At 47.5% G+C, this 21,387-nt stretch overlaps 1 protein-coding gene across 2 annotated transcripts in view; it reads right to left on the bottom strand.

Annotated features, from left to right (window-relative positions):
* The window catches only part of LOC139053406 (nose resistant to fluoxetine protein 6-like), an 83,408-nt gene that overhangs the window by 56,316 nt on the left and 5,705 nt on the right, over positions 1–21,387 (bottom strand). For both annotated transcript variants that reach the window (XM_070530423.1, XM_070530424.1), the window contains exon 2: positions 20,503–20,603. In XM_070530423.1, the coding sequence (XP_070386524.1) occupies positions 20,503–20,533 (31 nt within the window). In that variant the 5' untranslated portion in view covers positions 20,534–20,603. The remainder of the gene's footprint in view (positions 1–20,502; positions 20,604–21,387) is intronic.

The raw sequence follows: 21,387 nt of genomic DNA, 5'->3' as shown, positions 1-21,387 counted from the left end.
AGCTCCTTTGTAAGGTGTGTTCTGGGGGTTCGACTGGAAAGCAGTGAAGGCACTGATCCTACTGTTGCAGAGCTACTGTTGCCACACTCAAGAGCATGTGCCTGGCGCTCGCCTACTGCCACCAGGCCGTTGAATGCCTCCAGCAGCAGAATGTTTTGCTGCAAAAAAAGTGGATTGTTGGAATGAATCAATCACATATAAACCATTATTTACAAATAAAAATGCTCATTGCACTATTGGTACTAACTGCCCTTAACTGTGGAAGCCTTTAGTGTATGCATAATAAAACAATTTGTCGGGATAACATTGCTTTATTTTTCATAACAGGTTTTTTTCAGAGCCAATTGTAATGTTTATTAGTGTGCCAACAACTGAGGTGTCCTCGCACCTTCACGAGTCTCTACTGTCAGCACCACAAACCTATTTTTGTTCACTGCAAAATCAATGGCGCTCCCTACAATCCCTTCTTATGCGAGCTGATTGCATCCTATGCCTACAAACATCATATTTTTGTCCCATTATGCAATTTTCTACCATCCTCAGCTGCAGTTCTCTCTCCTTGACATCCATTCTCTCATGCTTATGTAATCACCTGCTATAAATTGGCAACAAGTGATTGAAGACGTGCATTGCCTGCCCACCAATTCCATTTTTTTTTTCTTAATCTCAACTAGCATATCAGTTGCCACGGTTTACTACGCCACTGTCTTCCTGCCTTAATGCTATCTCCAACAATTTTTGTTACTTCGCTTTCTGCACAGTCCTCGACTTCTCAAGTTTCTTTGTTAACCTCCAGGTTTATGTTCCATATTGGATAACCGGTAGAATCCAACGATTCTAAACATTTTTCAAGGATATCGGTAACGTGGCGATCACGATTCGGAAATGCCTCCCATGTGCTGTTCAACCCATTAAATTTTTGCATAAGTTTCCTGCTTTATATCAGTGCCTGCTATTGATATTTCACTTGGACAAAGATACTCTTTCATAGATTCTGCGAGCTGAATGTCGCTGATGAATTTCTGTTATACCACTAAGTTAGTGAAGGTTACCTTTATATTTTCCATATTTTCGCGGGCCCACGTACATGTAACAGCACGAGCACTCATTGGCTCTCAATGCCTTTTTTAAACTGCTGGACATTCAGTTCATTACTACGAAAGTGAGTTAATCCGTGCACTATTATTATGCTAAATATGAAACAGTAGAAATATACTTATCTGCAGTTTGTCGATGGCTCCTTCACTGTGTCGTTTGCGAGAACCATGGTCGGCACCACCTCTTTGTCGCATCGTAGCTATATCGACTGTCTTCCTTTTGCACGCACTGTGCAATATTCGTGACGCTCGCAGTCACGCAGAGTGGAGGAACTCAGCGCACTCACATAAGCAGCACCGGATAAGTTGTTTGTTCAGGATTGTGCCGTGAACAGTAGGTACGCGTTGCGATCTGTAAAATCGCCTAAGGTATTGGCAGTCTTTCGGGGTGCACGGAAAGATTGCTCATGGAGCAACAGAACTATCCAAGAAATAGTGTTCATCGTCGAGCCTGATCACTACGTCGCGCACTGCAAGCTCGTAGTACGAGTTTGTTTACACTGGGCATCGCCGATGCTTAGCCGCCATGCTCGCCCGATGAATGTATGTGATGACGCCACCACAGCGTTCCCTCGTGGTATAATGCGAAGCGTACTAAATTACAAATTAGTCGAATATACATTCAGTGTACATCTTGTAAGCTTTAAAATGCTGGTAAACGACGTTAAACTAACTAATAATATTGTACTAAATGCATTTGTTTTATAACTCGCTTGTGCGTGTAATGCACTCGGTGGAACGACAAACAAGTGAAAGAAGGCGCGACCATGCACCGACGGTACGATAACGTGATCCACAGTTTGTCGACCGCCCAGAAGGCAACGCCCAAGGAATGATAGCCAGCCAGAGTGAATCTAGATTAACCAATGAAACTGGAGGCTTGTCGAAAGATAAACTGTGTCTCGGTACCATTCGTGCTTTCATCTTGGGGTGTCGCCAGAGCTCGTGAAGATCCCGAGTTTCGTCAAACTCGACGCATCCTGCATAGCACCCCAGTTTTAGTTATGTTTTGATAGGGCGTACCCACCAGCGCCTGCACCTTGAGGTTGTTGCACATGGCTCAATTGGGGCAAAAAAATGTCGTTCTGCCGCGCACGTCGCAGAGCAATTTTCGCTGACAGCTTTCACATGCGTTTGCAGCAGCGCGATTTCTGCCGCAGCGATGCGCAAGGTTGCCCCCTGCCCACGAAGTATCCATGCCTGCATCAATAAATAAAAACAACATGGAAACTGGTCAAATAATCGAATTTTCGTATTAATACTGAATAATCGAATAAGTGCGCCATTTTTTAATGTTTAAAAGCGTTGAGACTTTACGACAGATTGCAGATGCAGTGAGTGAGACGTTGCATAACTCCGCAAATATAAGCTTGCGGCTTGTGCGGCGTTGGTGGGGTCGCCCCGTTTAGTGCAATTTATTTTCGTTTTTACTATTGAAGCCACTTCCTGGAGAAATATTTGCTTTTCCAAAAGAACAAGCTATTATGGAGTGTGCATTATTAAGCAGTTGGCACAATTTGTAGCGATGAAGAGGTTGACGAAGGCGCCCATCAACTGGGTACGTGCCTTATGTTGAGGCGGCGTCTACTCCCGACCTGGATAACGCACCGCTTCTCCTTTTAAACGAATTGTGTAAGGGGAAGAAAAAAAAGATGTTTATGAAGCTCCTAAGCCGCAGGCGCTGGTGGGTGCGCCCTATTAGAACATAAAACTGGCGAGCGGCATTGCTCCACAGAACTACCAACGGGTGGTAAAACAGGAACGCACCTAAATCGGAAGGTGTTTTGTTTCGTCCCACATTGCCCCTCCCCCATCGCGCCGATCGCTGCGAGTCGGCGACGGCGCGACCAACTTGTTGGAATCCAGTCGCGGAGAGCCCACGACGTCGCGGCGGTCGCTGAGCGATGGAATTCGCTGCGTCGCTGAAGGAAAATCGAGCCCATGTGAAACAGCCTTACGGCAACCGTAACCGCAAGCGTCACGTTATGGTCGTAACTTGTCGTGACAGCGTAGTTGTAATTCACAGACCCTGCCACTAAGGAATACGGGGTCAGGTATGGCCGATGAATAAGTAATTGCCAAGACTGGTTTTCAGTGACCGTTTATAACCAAGGACGGCGGATGCATATACTACCTCAAAGGACGGATGCTGAGCAGTGACACCAATCATTTACTCGCCATATCACAGATATACAGAGGAATTCAACCGATTTCATCAACTCTAGCTTGCATTCGCTCAACTCTAAACTGCCACTTCGCCTGCAACCCGGACTGCAGCTTTTCCTCGCTTTCTCCCCCGCTCGTTTCCAAATGAACTGAGACATTTTCTACTGATGCTTGCCCCTGCGTGTTTTCAATAAATGAGAGAATCCAATCCTTCATTCCTAAATAGCTGCAGAAAATAGCGTCTTTTCATCTCCATAACCACCTGTCACGCGTAGGTTAACGCCTGGTACGTTTGCTTGAGCGAGCGGAAGGAACACACGAACGCAAGGTGCAGCACACACAACATTCATTCAATATGGACTCTTAAGAACAGGAAAACACGGTAACATTCGACTTATCGCACACGGCATGCGTCCTCCCTTCCTAAGCTTACCGCGCACACTACCGCGTTTACAAACGTCTGTGCGGCGATTGTCTATTCACTGTAGTAGGAGCGCTTACGGTACCGGTACTGTTCGACGCGAGTATCGGTGTCCCCCCGGTCTGTGGTCTGTCGATGCGATCTGGTCGTCGTTAGTCGTTGTTAGTGTCCGGCGTCACCGATGCCCCAGCCGACGTGACGACGGCACGGTCACTGAGGGGCTGTCGCGCTCCGGCAGAGCGGGGCTCGTGCCGGCTGGCGCTCCCGGTGCGCGCCGGCCCAGCTTGGTTCTCCGGACGGGATGGTGACTGGCTGTAGCCAGCCTCCGCGCGTCTGCGTTCAGCGGCAGCAACGCTGACGTGTCCTAGCAGGCAGGTCCGGGCCAACGGTGGTTCCAGGGACGTCGGACATCTGCTCGCCGAGCCTGGTACTCGGGCGGGACGTCGATGTGCCGCCTAAGATCTGGGGCAGGACCCAGACAGGCGATCTCCGGCCGTCTTCTCTTGGAACGCTGCGCCCGGTCACCACGTCCTTCCCTGCGCGCGCCCCTTCTCCAAGATGGCGGCTCCATGCGCTCGCTCCACTCCTTCTTCATCGTCTTCTTTCTTTCTTTGTGCTTGTCACTCCTGACAATGGCCCCCTTGTTTTCCGAGTTTTCGCTCCGCGAAAACTTCCCTCACTGCTCGTCACCTCTTGGGTTTACACGGACACTGCACTTCACTTCCCTACACCACATATAACTTCACTTCACCGCTTCGTTCACCCATCACTGCACTTCACCGCACTTCACTGCACCCACCACATATAACTTAACTTCGTCGTTTCTTCATTCACACATCACTACGCTTCACCGCGCATCATGCAAATTTCTGCCGAGTCTTAACATTACATCAATGTCAACGCCAGCCCCATTCACAAGGCATTGTATTCCGCGAGTGTTTGAGGAAGACTCCTCAGAAGCTCTAAACACTATATGTATGCGCAGCATGCTGTTCTCAAGCATGATTGTATACCTCTTTAGTGTTATTAACAAAAACGAACATGAGCAGTAAAGTCAGTAATCTCATTCGTGGCACGTTCACTCACGTAGTCCGCGAACTCCAGCCTACCGGTTCTTCTCTGACATGGATACAGCCAGGCAGGAAGCTGTGCACTGGTCCGGACTCTCACCACCAGCGCCTCATCAAGACATGACCTCGGGCAGAATGATTTGGATGACACCACAAGTTGGGGCGGGACCCAGCCCTGCATGCCGAAAGCTTGTCGAAGTTGTCGAACACAGCGATGATGCGTCCATTGCTGTTCAATTCTTGAGTCCGTCTTTTCTCAAATACCCTCGGTTTAGACATCATGCTTGTTATCTTCGCCTTCTGAGGCGTAATTTCTGTTGCTGGGATGTCTGTTTGGTAGGTGCTTTCAGCAACCAACTCTGTAATGACCATTCCGGAGTCCTTTTGAAATGGTTGCTCACTAACAGGCGTAGTCCCTAGAGGTACCTTTGATACCAATCCTTTTGATGTGGTTCTCTGGCATATGTCGCAAGATCGCACAAACCGTTAATTGTCACTTTGCATGCACGGCCAAAAGAATCCTTCTGATACTCTGCTGGTCGTCTTTCTTACTCCTTGATGGCGAGCCATTATAGTGTCATGCGCTAACTCGAGGACTGCTCTTCGTAAACTCACTGGCACTACTAGCTGTCGCGTTTCTCTTCCATCGTGAGTTCTGGCTATACGGTAAAGTAATTCTCCGACCTACGTGTGCTCCCGATTCAGTTTGCAATTCCTGCGGATCGCCCCCTCGCAACGCTTGACTGTCCGCAGCATTCGACTCAGCTTAAGAAGCGCCATTCAGAGAGACCACGCACACCACCGTGAGTTTCTTCTTCACGCAAGTACTAATCCTGAAACTTGCAAGGTGACGGCCGTGCCCAGCTAAGCCTACTCGCGATCGCCGAGCCCTGCTGCCTGAGGCTCCGCTCCTCGCGCCTCGTGCCTCGAGATCCACGTGCACGCCGGGCCGCCCGACAACGGCTTTTTAAAATGTTTTTTCCCTCTTCAAACGCAGCGGCAACCTAGCATTATGGAAGTTGACCGAACGAACTCCATAACAGGAATCACAAATAATGAAGCAGAAATGAACGACACGGAGCCGACGTTCGACAGCAACAGCGGAAAAACACTACGCCAGACAGGACCATGGGTGATGCTACTAGCGCGACAACAGAAGAAGAAAGAATCCATCGCAACTTCGAAGACGCAGAAGGAGTTCTCATGCGAACTCAGCACGGGACAGAACACGAATGATGGAAAACGGCAAGCCCCTCAAAAGCCATGGGGCCATAACAACGCAAGCAAGCCACGGCCTCGCTTGCCAACGACCCCACCGCTACCAGAAAACCATTACAAGATTGTTTACAGACCTAAAGCCGGTGTGAAAGTGTCAAACTGGAAAGACGGAGTGATAGCATGAGGATTAGCCCAAGCATGCGGAGTCGCACCCCAGGAGCTCTACGCCAAGGTGATCATACAGACACAGTGGCAACAAAACTTAATTCTGGCAAGTACCGAAGAAGAGGATTGCGCACTTAAACTAGCAGAAATAACAAGCATCGATATAGGACACGCAACATACGAAGTCACACCTTACCTCAAGCCAATTCCGGGCACTGTACGTGGCGTTGTTCACGGAATAGAGGAAGGCACCACCGACAAGCAGCTAGTAGATCTACTAGCAACAACCAACAAGTGCAAAATCCTATACGCTAGAATGCTGGGAAGATCGACGTTGGCAGTGATCACCTTCGAGGGCCCGCACGTTCCGTTCTACGTTAAAGTTGGATGTACGCTTACCCGCTGCAGACCCTACCGAAAGTCAGTGCAGTACTGCAGATCTTGCGGGGACATAGGACACAGACAAGACGGCTGCCCTAATCCAAACGATGAACTATGTGACAACTGCGGAGAAAACAACGCTGATCCAAATAACCACCAATGCGAACCGAAATGTAAGCTCTGCGGAATGCCCCATGAAACGGCGGGTAGAGACTGTCTAAGGAAGCTGAAACCAGCCCCGCCACCGTTGAGAGTCAGGGAGCGGTTAAGATCGAGACAGAGACGCTTCTGGTACCAGGCCAGCATGGTACCTAACAACGACAACGAGCACATGATGACCATGTCACCATCGCCACAGTCACCGAATGAGGCCGAGCAGACAAAAAGATCCAGATCCAAGTGGGGATCGCGATCAAGGGAAAGACAACAGAGCGTTCCCCGGACAACGGCAATGGGCGTGGAACACGACAACACACAGCGCAAGGTAAGCTGGGCCAACGTCGTCAGAGGGAACATTCATACGTCGAAAGAAAATAATGGCGTTCAAACCACAAGACACTCGAGGTACGAAGACACGATAATGATTCTCCGAAAACAGAACGATGAATTGAAGCGAGAGCTAGAACAGCAAAAGAAGAAGACACAAGAGAAGGAAGCCAGCACACAAAAACAGCTCGAGTACCTGATGCGAGAAATAGAACAACTACGGAGAGAACAGACCCAGCAATCGCAAACACCCCTACCGCGGCCTTCATCCCCACCCCCACCACCATCACCAACAGAGTCATCAACAACAAGTCAACAAGTCAACAGACCAGAGCCATCCACACTGTCGAACCAAGCGGTGATAACCCAGAACGACCTCAAGACACTTGAAGACCGCATCAACGCCAACGTGACCATCATGATGGAAACCACACTGTCCACAGTAACGCAGGTTATGCAAAACACGGTAACACAGATGATACAGACTGGCTTCCAATCTCTCAAGAATGAAATAGAGAACCAGATTCAGGCTCTACAGACCAAAATGACACAATCCGGAGAAAGTTTCAGTTAACGCATTCACATGCTAGAAGAAAGAGATAATGCTCGCAAGAAACCTAAGTACCTTGCGCGAGAAGCCAAGATGATGCAGACCCTAAGCGAACAAGATGGCGAGGCAATCTAAAGAGGAATATGACTACAAGCAACACCCGCGGCTCAAAATTTGGCAATGGAACTGTCATTCTATTCGAAGTAAGAGAAGCAACCTTGTACAATTCTGCAAGCAGTTTGACCCAGACATTATAGCCTTGCAAGAAACCGAAGCAGAAGACTTCAAGGTCAGTGGTTACCTCACTCACGTCACTGACGGTAAAACGAGGACAGCAATCCTGACCAAGAAAGCCATCAACGCTCAACGACACGACATCCAACACCGCATCGAACACAGCCTCGTCGAAATCGTACCCGAGAAAAAACAGCAGCAAAGCCTCTTTGTGTTAAACGTGTACAGCCCACCAAAGGACCACCTAAAGGATCTAGACAAGCTTATGAGAGAGGTGAAGAAGCTGAGCAAGGGTAACGGGCTGATAGTCGTTGGAGATTTTAATGCTCCCCATGTGGCCTGGGGTTATGCGGCCTCAAAGAAAAAAGGAGAAGACGTGCACAACGTAGCCCAACAACACCTCCTCACGCTACTCAACGACCCACACACACCCACGCGCATCGGCAACAGTGTATCTAGAAACACCAGCCCCGACCTCACATTCGTACACGGACTCAAACAGTATGAGTGGAGCTGCATGGACGAGAATCTTGGTAGCGACCATTTTATAGTGCAAACGATCATTCCGCACCACAAAGCAACGATGAAGATAGGAAAAGCCAAGATCACGGACTGGCAGGCCTTTCGCAAAGATGAGAGTGCCATTAATGCGACGATAGACGACATAACAATATGGATCAGAGGAGTCGTGGAAAGAGCCGAGAAGCATACGAGGACAATCCAACTGTCGCAAATTACCCCCGTGGTCGACCCGCACTTACTCCACCTGTGGGAGGCGCGGAGGGGTCTCGCCAAACGCTGGCAACGTAACAAGTGCAACCGGAAACTCAAAATTCGAATCTCTAAGCTGATCAAGGAAACGCAAGAGTACTCTGAACAACTTGAAAGAAAGAACTGGCGCGAAACATGCAACAAGCTTCAAGGTACCTTAAGCAGCAAGCGCACATGGGCGGTGCTCAAGACTCTCCTATCAAAGAAGGAGAACAAGAACGCCACAAAACAGAAAATGCAGCGACTCATACACAACCACCCGGGGAAAGAGGAAGACATTATCAGAGAAGTGAAGGAGAAGTTCCTCGGTACTGAGCGAAACATAACTGTAGATTCGCACTTCGACGAGTATCGAGGCAAGCCAAATATGGAACTGGATCGGCCCTTCACAGAAGCAGAAATCGAGAGGGCCTTGAGCAAGCTCACCCGCAACACGGCGCCGGGGTACGACAGAATAAACAACAAGACACTCCGGAACCTTGACGGACCCTCTGTAGACGCGCTCTTAAAATACATCAACGAGTGCTGGCAACAAGGTAAAGTACCACCGGAATGGAAACATGCCGAGGTAACCATGATACCTAAACCCAACAAGCCCATCAGCGTGCAGAACCTTCGACCTATATCCCTAACCTCGTGTGCTGGAAAACTCTACGAGCACATGGTGTACAACCGCATGATCGACTATCTCGAAGACAACGAACATGTCCCAAGCACTATGTTCGGGTTTCGAGCTCACCTGTCCGCGCAAGACGTGTTGCTGCGAATCAAGGAAAAAGTCATCGACAAGCTGGACACGCACAGCAAAAGAGCCATCCTCGCACTTGACGTGAAAGGGGCTTTCGACAACGTGTCACACGAAGCCATACTGCAGCACCTCAACGTATATAACTACGGTGAAAAAGTATATAATTACATCAAAGCTTTTCTGAAAGAACGTACAGCCACAGTGGGGATAGGCAACTTACGCTCTGAGAAATTCGACATACCGCGAAAGGGAACGCCACAAGGCTCCGTCATTTCGCCGATGCTATTCAATCTGGCGATGAGCACACTACCCAAGCAACTGAAGCAAATAGAAGGGATTGGTCACGCAATATATGCTGACGACCTCACCATCTGGACTACGGGAGGGTCGACAGGTCAACAGCAAGACGCTCTGCAAGAAGCGGTTGACACTACGGAAAAGTACCTGGAAGCATGTGGACTGACCTGCGCACCTGAAAAATCGGAGCTCTTGGTGCTAAGGAAGCGCACAAGAGGCCGACAACCGCAGCAGATACCAGACCCGGTAGTAAAGGTGGGAGGCATCATGATTCCGCAGGTTACGACGCTCCGCATCCTCGGACTCCTGATTCAAAAGGACGGGGCCGGGGGAGCAGAGTCGGAAAAAATTCAAAGAACAGTGCAACAAATAACCCACCTTATCAAATGAGTGACGAGCAAAAGCCACGGACTCAAGGAAGAAGACTGCACGAAAACGATACAAGCGCTGCTCACGAGCATCGTCACGTACGGGACCCCATACGTTGACAAGAAGAACAGTCAACGAGACAAAGTAAACGCCCTCATCAGAAAATCATACAAAATTGCCTTGGGTCTGTCCCCCTCTACGTCCACAGCGAAACTACTCAAAATGGGAGTCCACAACACGTGGGAAGAGCTCGTGGAGGCGCACAACGTCAACCAACTGGAGAGACTAAAGCTGACAAGGACGGGAAGAGCCCTGCTGCAAGATCTGGGCTACCAAGTCGAGGATGAAAGGCACCTACCTCAGCGTATCCCACACGAGATCAGAGACAAGCTACACATAAATACCATTCCCAGAAACATGCATCCCGAGTACGACAAGGAAAGGAGACAGGCGAGAACACAGGCGCTCAAGCGCATACTCGAACGCACCAACAGCAAAGAAGAAAACGTTAGATATACAGATGCAGCTGCGTACAGTACCAACGACCGATTCGCAATCAGCGTGGTCGACGAGAAGGGCGAACAACTTACAGCCACATCCATACGTGCCAAGGACGCGAGCACAGCGGAAGAGGTGGGCATAGCCCTGGCCATCGCAACGTGCAAGAAGGCCATGGTTACCGTGACGACGGACTCACAAGAAGCATGCCGAAGGTATATGAACGGAAGGATTGGAAAGGCAGCGCTTCAGGTCTTGAACACCACCAAGATAGAAGCAGCACAAATCCTCTGGACACCGGGGCACGAGTCTCTCACGGGGAACCAGGCGGCGCACGCCGCGGCTCGAGATCATGCACGCCGAGCCATCTCCGACGCGCAGAGAACGCGTACCGACGACTGTGAAGAGGATGAAGAACGCATATCCAAGAAGTACTCGGATATCTTGGCGCACTACAGGAAGCAGAGGCGTCGCTACCCGCCCGCGCATAAGACGATGAGTAGGGACCAAGCGGTAACCTGGAGAAGACTACAGGCTGGAACGTACCCACACGGAACACTGCTGCACGCCGTGTACCCGGGCATCTACGGGCGAGACTGCAAGTTCTGCCCGCCGGACACGCCGAACACCTTGCGCCATATGGAGCTGGAGTGCAGAAATAACCGCGAAGTACCACCGTCATCATCGCCACCAAGCGATAACAACCAGGAAGAAGCGGATATGGAGGAAGAATCGAAAGACCAGTGGGAGGCTCTGCTGGTGACGCAAGACCTTGACAGCCAGCTGCGGTTGGTGAACAGGGCTCGGGCGGCGGCAGCGAGCCATGGCTACATGGACTGAGGAGGCCACCCACCTTTGGGCTCAAGAAGCCTGGTCTCAAAATAAAGTTTATTTCTCTCTCTCTCTCTCTCAAACTTATGTACGACCCGGCTCTTCTTATTCCGAATCCATTTCCCTAACATTTCAAAATAATGTCGCAGCGTACTGTCCGCTTCTTGCCTTTTCTTCATTTCTTTCGCAGTTATATCGATGCCGGTGCCTGAAGTATTCTTTACACCGACATCTTTCCTATCCTGGTTCCTTGTGCTTTTCTCTACTGACAATATGCTAGCTTCTCCGGAATACGGATCCGAACTTCTTCCGTTGTCTCTGCCACCGGCTTCGGTGGATTCATGCTCCGTCCTACTTGTAATCGGGATATTAGGAAAACTCCAGAGGGGATCTGGATCATCCATTCTTCTGACTCCTGGCACATTCCCAAGAATGACGTCATAAAGCGGTTCTTCGACGCACCGGGCTTCAATCCAACCGCAATAATAAGGCGTCAAAAGCAACACACGAGCCATAGGCATTCGCCTTACTGTACCATCCGCCAATCGAACTGGCCTTTCTGTCCCGGCGATATCTCTTTCCGGCACCATGGATTGTCTTACCAGAACAATGCTGGACCGAGTGTCTCTGAGTACAGACACTTTTCGTCCCTGCAGCATTTCCACTACTACTGGCATAGAGGTCTCCGGGTCTTCCGACGACGGAACCGTCATGACAGCACTTGCCTTGTCGCTGGACTCCTGTTCCATTTGCGTCCTCTCACCATAAATGTGACTTTTGCTTGCAACAACACATGCAGTCTTATTTTCTGAATTAGCTTGAAAGGTTTGTATTGTATGTCCCTGCCGTCCGCATCCCTCGCACTTCAACGTCGCACTGCGAGTGCGACCCAAGGGACAATTCATAGCCCGATGCCCTATCTTGTCACACATAAAACATTTGATTGTACTCCGAGTATTTTCTCTCTCATCTGGTATCTTCTTATCTTCTTTCCCCTTTCCCAAGTGCCTTTGGCCTTGGGCTTCTAAATACCGGTCGGCGTGTTCAGATAGTTCAGCCACCCTCCTCAAGTTGCGCTCTTTCAGGAATATTGCCACGCCCTGATGACATGATCCTAGGAACTGTTCTGCAATCATGTTGTCCATCAAGTGTTCGAATGTCTTCTCTATGTTAGCCATCTCCAACCAACGATCAAAGTAGTTGGAGATTCGTGCGGCAAATTGCTGACCCGTTTCATTTTCTTGTGGCTTGGAGTTTCGGAATTTAACCCTGAAATCTTCGGCCGTTAGTCTGAAACGTTGTAGGAGAGCCTTCTTCACCTTGTCGTAATCTAGTGCGTCAGTCGCTGACATCCGGCTGTACACGGCCAACGCTTCCCCCACGAGACACGTACTCAATCCCGTCGCCCAGTCACTCTTCGGCCAGCCTTGTCCAGTTGCTATTCGCTCAAAACGTTGTATATAGGCATCTAGATCATCTCGCCTTTCGTCAAAGGGGGCGATTAACCTCTGGGGACACACTGTCGCTATCCTCTGAGGTACCACATCTGAGTTCCCATTTCCTGCCTCTTCTCCACTGTTACTCATGCGCAGCTGCTATTTCTTTTCTATAAGCTCTTTTTCCAAAATCAAATTCCTATATGCACGCTCGTCCGCATCCTTGGCTCTCTCCTCAGCTGCCTTCGCTCTCTCCTCATCTTCCTTCGCAGCCTCTCGCGCCTCTGCGCGTTCTTCTCTTAATCGCTTCTGTTCCTCGTGATACAGTGCTATTATGACCTCAGCCGACATACCCGCGGCACTCCCAGCCATCATCAAACGTTCTAGGTCCATTCCGCTGCTCAAGACACACCGAGGCACGTGACGAAGTTCAAGGGATCCTGGCAAGCTCGCCAATGTTGTCACGCGGAGGGTAACGCCTGGTACGCTTGCTTGAGCGAGCGGAAGGAACACACGAACGCAAGGTGCAGCACACACAACATTCATTCAATATGGACTCTTAAGAACAGGAAAACACGGTAACATTCGACTTATCGCACACGGCATGCGTCCTCCCTTCCTAAGCTTACCCCGCACACTACCGCGTTTACAAACGTCTGTGCGGCGATTGTCTATTCACTGTAGTAGGAGCGCTTATGGTACCGGTACTGTTCGACGCGAGTATCGGTGTCCCCCCGGTCTGTGGTCTGTCGATGCGATCTGGTCGTCGTTAGTCGTTGTTAGTGTCCGGCGTCACCGATGCCCCAGCCGACGTGACGACGGCACGGTCACTGAGGGGCTGTCGCGCTCCGGCAGAGCGGGGCTCGTGCCGGCTGGCGCTCCCGGTGCGCGCCGGCCCAGCTTAGTTCTCCGGACGGGATGGTGACTGGCTGTAGCCAGCCTCCGCGCGTCTGCGTTCAGCGGCAGCAACGCTGACGTGTCCTAGCAGGCAGATCCGGGCCAGCGGTGGTTCCAGGGACGTCGGACATCTGCTCGGCGAGCCTGGTACTCGGGCGGGACGTCGATGTGCCGCCTAAGATCTGGGGCAGGACCCAGACAGGCGATCTCTGGCCGTCTTCTCTTGGAAGGCTGTGCCCGGTCACCACGTCCTTCCCTGCGCGCGCCCCTTCTCCAAGATGGCGGCTCCATGCGCTCGCTCCACTCCTTCTTCATCGTCTTCTTTCTTTCTTTGTGCTTGTCACTCCTGACACCACCTTGTCTGTCACCTGGACTCTCCCATCCAAAACGATGTTGCTGTGTTGCGAATGGCTGAGTGTCGCATATACAACTTTCTAAGAATGGTCAGCACCGTGGCGTGAAATTTTCCATGGGGGACGAGACAGTACAGATTGTTTTCTCAGCCATTTCCACACTCAGCGCTCTGCTCCGTAGGCTACTATTAACCGCTAGGACTATGTACAGAATGAAAGAAACCTAGCTGGAATGGTCCTGGGCAGCTCTTTTTGGATTAGTGATGCGTCGGTTTAACATACAGATGTCTTAAGCCTGAATGACAGCGATATAGGCGAGGTGAGTTATGGTAGCTTGTGGATTTGGACTAACGAGGCTCTTCACGCAGCACTTCCGCCTTATACGTATTTGCGAAGCGGTGTGGAGGGCAGGATGGTAACACGCCATTCTGAAATGAAACATTCGGAATAACACTTTGGTTGATGGTTGGACAGACGCCAAGGGCCCACCATACGAACCACCTTAACGTTTGCAAAGGGGGAACTAATATGAAACGTTGTCAAGCGGATAGGCTTTTAATTATCATAAGGATATCTTTAGTGAAATTCCTTATAGTGAGGTGAAAGCCGACTAATAAGCATTTAAATTTTCTTTGTTATTAAGACCTCCGGTAATATAAGGTTGCTCTCTTTTACAGCTTCCAAAATTAAAAAGTAAGTTATAAACAATTAATTCTGTCGGTAAATGTGGAAATGCACAGGCAACAATGTTCCCAGTTCATTTCCGAGCATTCACTCAATTAAGATGTAGCACCTCTCTACAGTCAAGTTGTAGCGATGCGTAGATCAAGGCAGCTCCACAAAAGGGAGTCACGAATATAACTATATAACGGGAGGGGGGGGGAGTAAGCTTGCGCTTACAAAAAAACGAAACATAAAAACACAACGATGGCTACGCGCAAAGTAGAGCTTCCTCTGAATCTGTTCTAGGGATCAAGGCATCGATCGGTTCATCAGATTGGAATGCTCATCCATTGCAGTGCAATCTCGAGTCCTCAAATCCGATGGAGAATGTACGCCAGTATTCGTTTCACGCGCGAAATCTGATAAGATAACGCTATTTTGTTATTGAATCCGTGACAACATGGTGGATATTAAAAACATGCAGGCGCGTCTTGAGCTCAGCGATAAATTTGGAACCGTGGTTGGACGCTAAAAAAAGGCCCATCTCCTTTATCCCCCCCCCCCTCGAAAAAAAAACAGTGTACAGTTGCTTTTAATATTAGCTGAAGCATAGGCCCCTAAAAAGGCCCTAAGGCATAGGCCCTAAAAGAAGGCATAGGCCCTAAATAATGGGCGCCTAAGACTGCCCAGTAGCGCCGACATACCGAAAATTCCAGAGTTCAACACTTTCCAAATACTGGTATTTATCAAACCAGCATTTCGTGCTTCAATGTAGCCCTGTAGTCCAGGGGTCAGCTCCACCACGGGTACTGCATCGCAGCTTACACTTCATGTCAGCAATAATTGTTAGAAAAGCACAGTATTTTTTCTTGAGATCTTAACCTTAGAAAGCCTAAATATATGCAGCAAATACTTATCTTAATATTTCAGTACTTTTCGTTCTAACGTACATATTCGCGCTGATCCATATTTTATAATGTCCTGAAAATGTATTCAATGCTTTTCCCCAGGCAGCTGTTTTTATTCCTGATGTTGCCAGGAAACTGAGCCTGATGCCACCAACGCTCAGAAATCTGATCGGTAGCGCGAACAATGTTCTCGCCAAGATTGTGTGATGTACCGTAGCGCTGAGGTGCTTCTTGTATAATGTACAAGAATCGGTTATAAAGGCAGGCATGCACGGCTGGGCACACGCGCTTTAGCTCATGAAGCTGATTTGCGCCAAGATAACATGTGCGAGCTTTCGCACTGAATTTACTAGAAGCCTACAGCACCATCAATATGCCGGCTGTTTTTACTTGTACCAAAAAAAACTAACAATCCAATACAAGTATTGGTGACATCATTTTATCATTCGAGTGTTCACATTGGTAACCTCGGGATGCGGAGTAAATTGAGAAGTTATGTTATCAATTAACAAAGATACGGTAATTAAATTTTCAATAATTGTTTTTAGGTGGCTAAAAAATAGCAGTCTCAAGCCCGTCCTCGGGATTATCTAGCCGAGCCTAAGAAATGTTGATTAAACACGCTTCTGTAAGAGCCATGGCAACATCGATTTTCCAACTAAGCGCTCTTGGAAAGCGTAACTGACGCATAAAAAGTACATCTGCAATGTCACAGAAAGAACAGCGCTCGAAGACGGGACTTGTTAGCAAGGTAAAACCACACACACACTGCGCTAACAATTTGGAGCGCTGTTCTTTCTGTGATAATGAGCCAACTAACCCGCCTGACAATCCTCGTAAACCTATGAAGTCAACCTGATCACACCTAGCCTTTTGTGATGCGTTCAATAGTATAAGCTCCATGTGGCCAGTCCGCTTTCGCTTTGTATTCACGATGGTTTTTAGAAAGCAAGCAGTTTAAAATTTTAGTGACAACATTGCAACGAACGTGCGCCACCGAGACCTTGCTTGGTCACAGAAGCGATGCATCACGCAATTATGGCGTAGATTTAGCGCGTCACTGGCATCAAGGCAATGCGCTGCCGACGAGGGACAGAAGCTAACGAAGGTGAACAGCTTCATAGCTAGCTGCTCAGGGAGCAGTGCCGATGATATTGATGGCTGAGGCAGTCCTTCTTTTCTCCTTTAATCTTTCTATTTTATTTTATTCTTTACAGCGAAGTCGCTTAGAGGAAGCTTTAACTCGGGCCCAACTCCGACGCGGCCTATAAAAATAAATGTAAAACACATAAATGTTTTTCTGAAATAACCATTGGACGAATTTTAATGAAATTCGTTGCATTTGAGAGGGAAATGTAGATTCTGGTGACTGTTGGAAGCGGAATTGCTATTTAGGGCTTCAATAGTGCTAAAAGAATTCTCAAATATTTGAAAGTGCGACAGAAATAGAAACACCTCTGCATCAAAATAGATATCATGGTTCTCTAAACGGCATCCATTAGATAATTCAAAGTGGACAAATTCCATATGTCAATTCATATCTTACATAAATTTGTCACGTTGTGTACAAGGGTTTTGCAAAAGCTGTATTTCCAATTACGAAACATTTTCAGGGTAATGTGTAATATATTAATTTTGTCCGTTTTAGATGTGCTGTTAGATGCAATGCACAGAATTCTGATGTAATTTTTTATTGCCGACTTCATAGTCTAGTTTTCTGAAAATGTGCGATTCTTGCTAATTTATAATAAAGAAATGATGGCATAAACCAAACATTCGAAAGGAACAGTCACTACATTTTAATTTATTCTTTTCAATGCGACATACATCGTCAAATTTCGTGCAGTTATTGCCGAGGGAAACGAAATCTCCTTTTACATATATTTAGATGGGAGCATCCGAGCTAAAGATTCCTCTTAGGGGCTACATCCCCCACTATCGTGTCCGCGTGTAGAACAACATCCCGAAGGTAGTCAAATGCCGAGCCGAGCCGCGGCGCAGGTGCATTTCGCTACTAAGACAGCTTACACAGCTTCGCTGGTCATAGTTCTTCAAAGAGTGGAAGGGAACTGCGTTTTCTTTTTTTTGCATTGATTTTTCTTTTAGAAAGACATAATGCTATAAATCCAGTGTCATTCGTTCTTGCCTCGTAGGTTTAAATATGGGTTTAAATGAACTCTACATCCCATTAATCCGCAAGAGTAGGTGCAAGCGGGGAAATTCTTGCTGGCCCGCTCGCTGACGCAGGCACACACACGCGCACGCGCGTTCGCACACACTCACACAAACGCAAACACAGATCTACGACAAATGCCCACCCGCATTCATATTTATACGCCCCCACGCATATACGTGTGTTTATGCTCGCACACGCATACACACACTCGTGCGAACGCATATTCAAATGCTAAGACCCAAACACGCGCGCACACGCAAATACAAGTACACACGCAGGCATGCTCAAAGTTTGTACACCCATATATACTCCCTCTCCTTTCCTGTTGCCTAACAGAAACATGCGCGTGCAAACAGACTGAATGACACTAGCTCTGCAGTTACCGTTCGAAACTCTAGCTATTATATATCACTTTATATACGATATAAACTTCACGCTTCTTCAAGTCAATGTGCCCTCTGCTGAAAGCATGCAATACCATTTGCGTCTGTCGTGTGAAATAACCACCCATCCCAAATCAAAACGTGCTTTAGCGCACCACCAGTGTTCTGACTAAGTGCCCTATAATGCACATGTTGTTACAAGGGACTACCCTCTTGGTGCATACAGCTGAAACTCTTTGATACTCGGCTATTATATAGAAATGGCATTGTTTAAAAGTTTGCCCATATAGTTACGCCTGTGTATTGCCGTGAAGTTCCACAGGATGGCGAAGGTGCAATATACAGAATTCCTGAGTGTGTCTATGCTATAATGCACGATAGTATTTTTTCTGCGACACAAATACATGCGCATGCGTGTTGTTATGTTGTCGAAGGAAGAAAATTTGATAATAAAAGTGATGACTTCACAAATCAGCAACTCACTGCTACGTTTTAGGAAGTAAACAAAGAAAATAGAATATTTCAAGAACCCTCCTGGAAAAAAAAACCTAAAAGCAAATTTTGAGTTTTCTGTTTCGGCTATCCAGTGGGAAACTGTCCGGCTCAGCTCTACGCGGCGTTAAAAAAATGTGTCACGCAGCACGTCATCGAACCGCTGCCAGCATGGCGCCAAACGATTGGTGCGAGCGATTAATATAGATACCATGTCAACTTTCATGACTGTGTTCCGAAAATCGCTTTGGGGGACAGTGTAACGCCATGTGTAAAGAGTCGAGATAGCCATAAATGGAAAGCTGAGTCTCCGGACTATATACGCTGCAGAGGATATTACGAAAGACGTCGTAGTTTTATCACTACTGTCCTTCTTGTCTCCAAAATCTACTACAAATTTTCGTCGTTTCCATAGGCTTCCATGTTGAATATTTAACCGCACTGTGAGCAAAATTTTTGCCTGCCGCAGCGTGATCACGGCATTTGGCTCGTTTGGATTGTCTTCGAGAACATGTCTGTCACCTGACTTCTTCAATAATCGACCTGAAACTTTTGTTATTCATGATAATCCGCTTGTTCCATTGAAAACACGCTAGCTTCGTACCGGGGCCGCTTGGGGCGCTGGTTGGTACTTGTCCAGGTGGTACTTGTACTTAATTCAGCGGCAGCAGTGGAAAAATAAACATGTCCGCAATAGGAATTAGTAAGAGGCGATTGGAGGATTGGCGGAATAAAAGTAGGGAAACGACAAAAAACGGAGGCGTACAAAACCACAGTTCGCAATAGGGGATAAGAAAATTTGGGTGTGGTATTTCATAGTGTTTTTTTTTCTTTTTTATTGTTTAACCTAGGTAGGACATTAGGCAGTATAATAACAAGAGCTTGGGGGCGGAACCCACCGCCCCGTTCCAAAGGGGACGCTAATAACAACCATCCATCCATCCATTTAGAAAAGCTGGATATGTTTACACATTTTGTAAATAAGCGGTGCTTTTTGCCGTGCGCCATTGTAATGCCCGCACAAATATGCCTGTTTGAAATGTTTTTGTCAAATGTAATGTTGGCATCGTTCGGAGTAAAATTTAAAACAAATTAACCTGAGGTTAATGTAGCACAAGTATCCTAGCATGTATAACAGGACAACTGAAGATGCAGTTTGATGCACAGCAGCGAACAAATGTTTGAAGACCACTGTACAAGCAAAACAAAAAAATGAGTAACTTCTAGCAACGCTAACTAACGTGGAATTGCTTCAATACCATGCATTGGTCGAACAACTTCTCGTACAGTTTATCAATTGGTTTTAGCCTGCACACCGGGACAACGAAATAAAATAATTACAGCAGTATTGGACTCAAAATTTTTGCTCGTGAGTGTGCATTTTCTCTGGAAACTTCAAATACACCATTACTGCTTTCAGGCCTAACGAGCAATAACTAAAGCAGGCAGTGAGTGCCGGTTACTCATAAAATAAGAGAATGTGCACCTTTATCAGAGTTATCTTTATAGAGTAGCGGAAGGCAGAGCGATAAAAAAGATGCTGCGTGGGCTGTACACTTCCAAATGCTGTAATAACCACGCCACTTTCGATTCAGTTAGCACAGCAGATTGTAGGAACACCGCTACGCCACGAAGTATTTATGGCTGCAACAACCAATTATCTTTAATTTTGCGTGATGTGAACGTGTCGCCGAAAGTGACAAGAAAATTATGGAGGCAGAACTGACTATGTATCTTCTCATTACTTAGCCTTTGCGTTATTTTTGAAGTGAAAGCCATTGCCATAAATTTTGTTCCATAATCTGGGACAAAGCTGCCTTCGTACCATATCTGTACCAACTTACTGCAATCTGTTTGAATCGTTAGAGCTCGTTTTCTTTCAGGAACCTTACCGTGACTTTTCTTGTACCTTGGCGACGCCATCAGAAACTTCCCAAGCACTTGCGCCGCCGTAGAACAAAGCACGGGTAAGCTTATGCACACCAGTACGGCTCTGAAAACAAGGTAGGTTCTTTGTTAATTCGGCTGTTTGCCAACAAATATTTTGATTGAGAAGCAGGTATGTATGGTGGATCCGTTCTCATACTTCATATTAGATTGTGAACGACACTGTGCAGGAGAAACATTACGTGGGCGTCTCCTAAAGTTAGCTGATTTTCATTAGCTATATGGTTGTTCCGTCTATATGGAAACTCAGAACCGGTTGCGTCTGTATATTCTTTTTTGAACGTTATTGGGTTATTATTTAACTGCTTGTCCTAGCGCCTGGTGTGAAAGAAAGACCCGTACAAAAAAATTCTTGAGAAGACATTGAAATATTGTTGGTCAATGTTGAGTTTTTTATTGAGGAATTATTGAGAGTATGTTGGAGAATTGTTGGGTTGAGTGTTGAGCACTCTTGAATATTGGCCACTGAAATCGAATTGAAACACCATTGGGTACCTCAATGTTGAATAATTGTTAAGTTACCATTGAAAGTCCATTGTGCTTAGACAGCCCGTTGTGTTCGTTTTGTTGAATGGTTGTTGAGTTACCATTGATACTGCATTGAACTAACGTTGTGGTAGTTCTGTTGACCTGTTGTTGAGTTATTATTGCTACAGCATTGAAAAGCATATCGTGCCACAGTTGAGATGCCATTGAGATTCCAGAAGTCGCCATTGAAATATGATTGACGTTTCGTTGGGCTAGAGTATTTTTATTCATATATTGAAATTGCTTCGCTGTTCACACTTGCATGCCCCGGTGCCTGCTCATAACTTTCCCAAACACAAACA

Source organism: Dermacentor albipictus, unplaced genomic scaffold (genome assembly GCF_038994185.2).
Source record: "Dermacentor albipictus isolate Rhodes 1998 colony unplaced genomic scaffold, USDA_Dalb.pri_finalv2 scaffold_112, whole genome shotgun sequence".
NCBI lineage: Eukaryota > Metazoa > Arthropoda > Arachnida > Ixodida > Ixodidae > Dermacentor > Dermacentor albipictus.
This window is presented reverse-complemented; position numbering and strand designations above follow the sequence as displayed.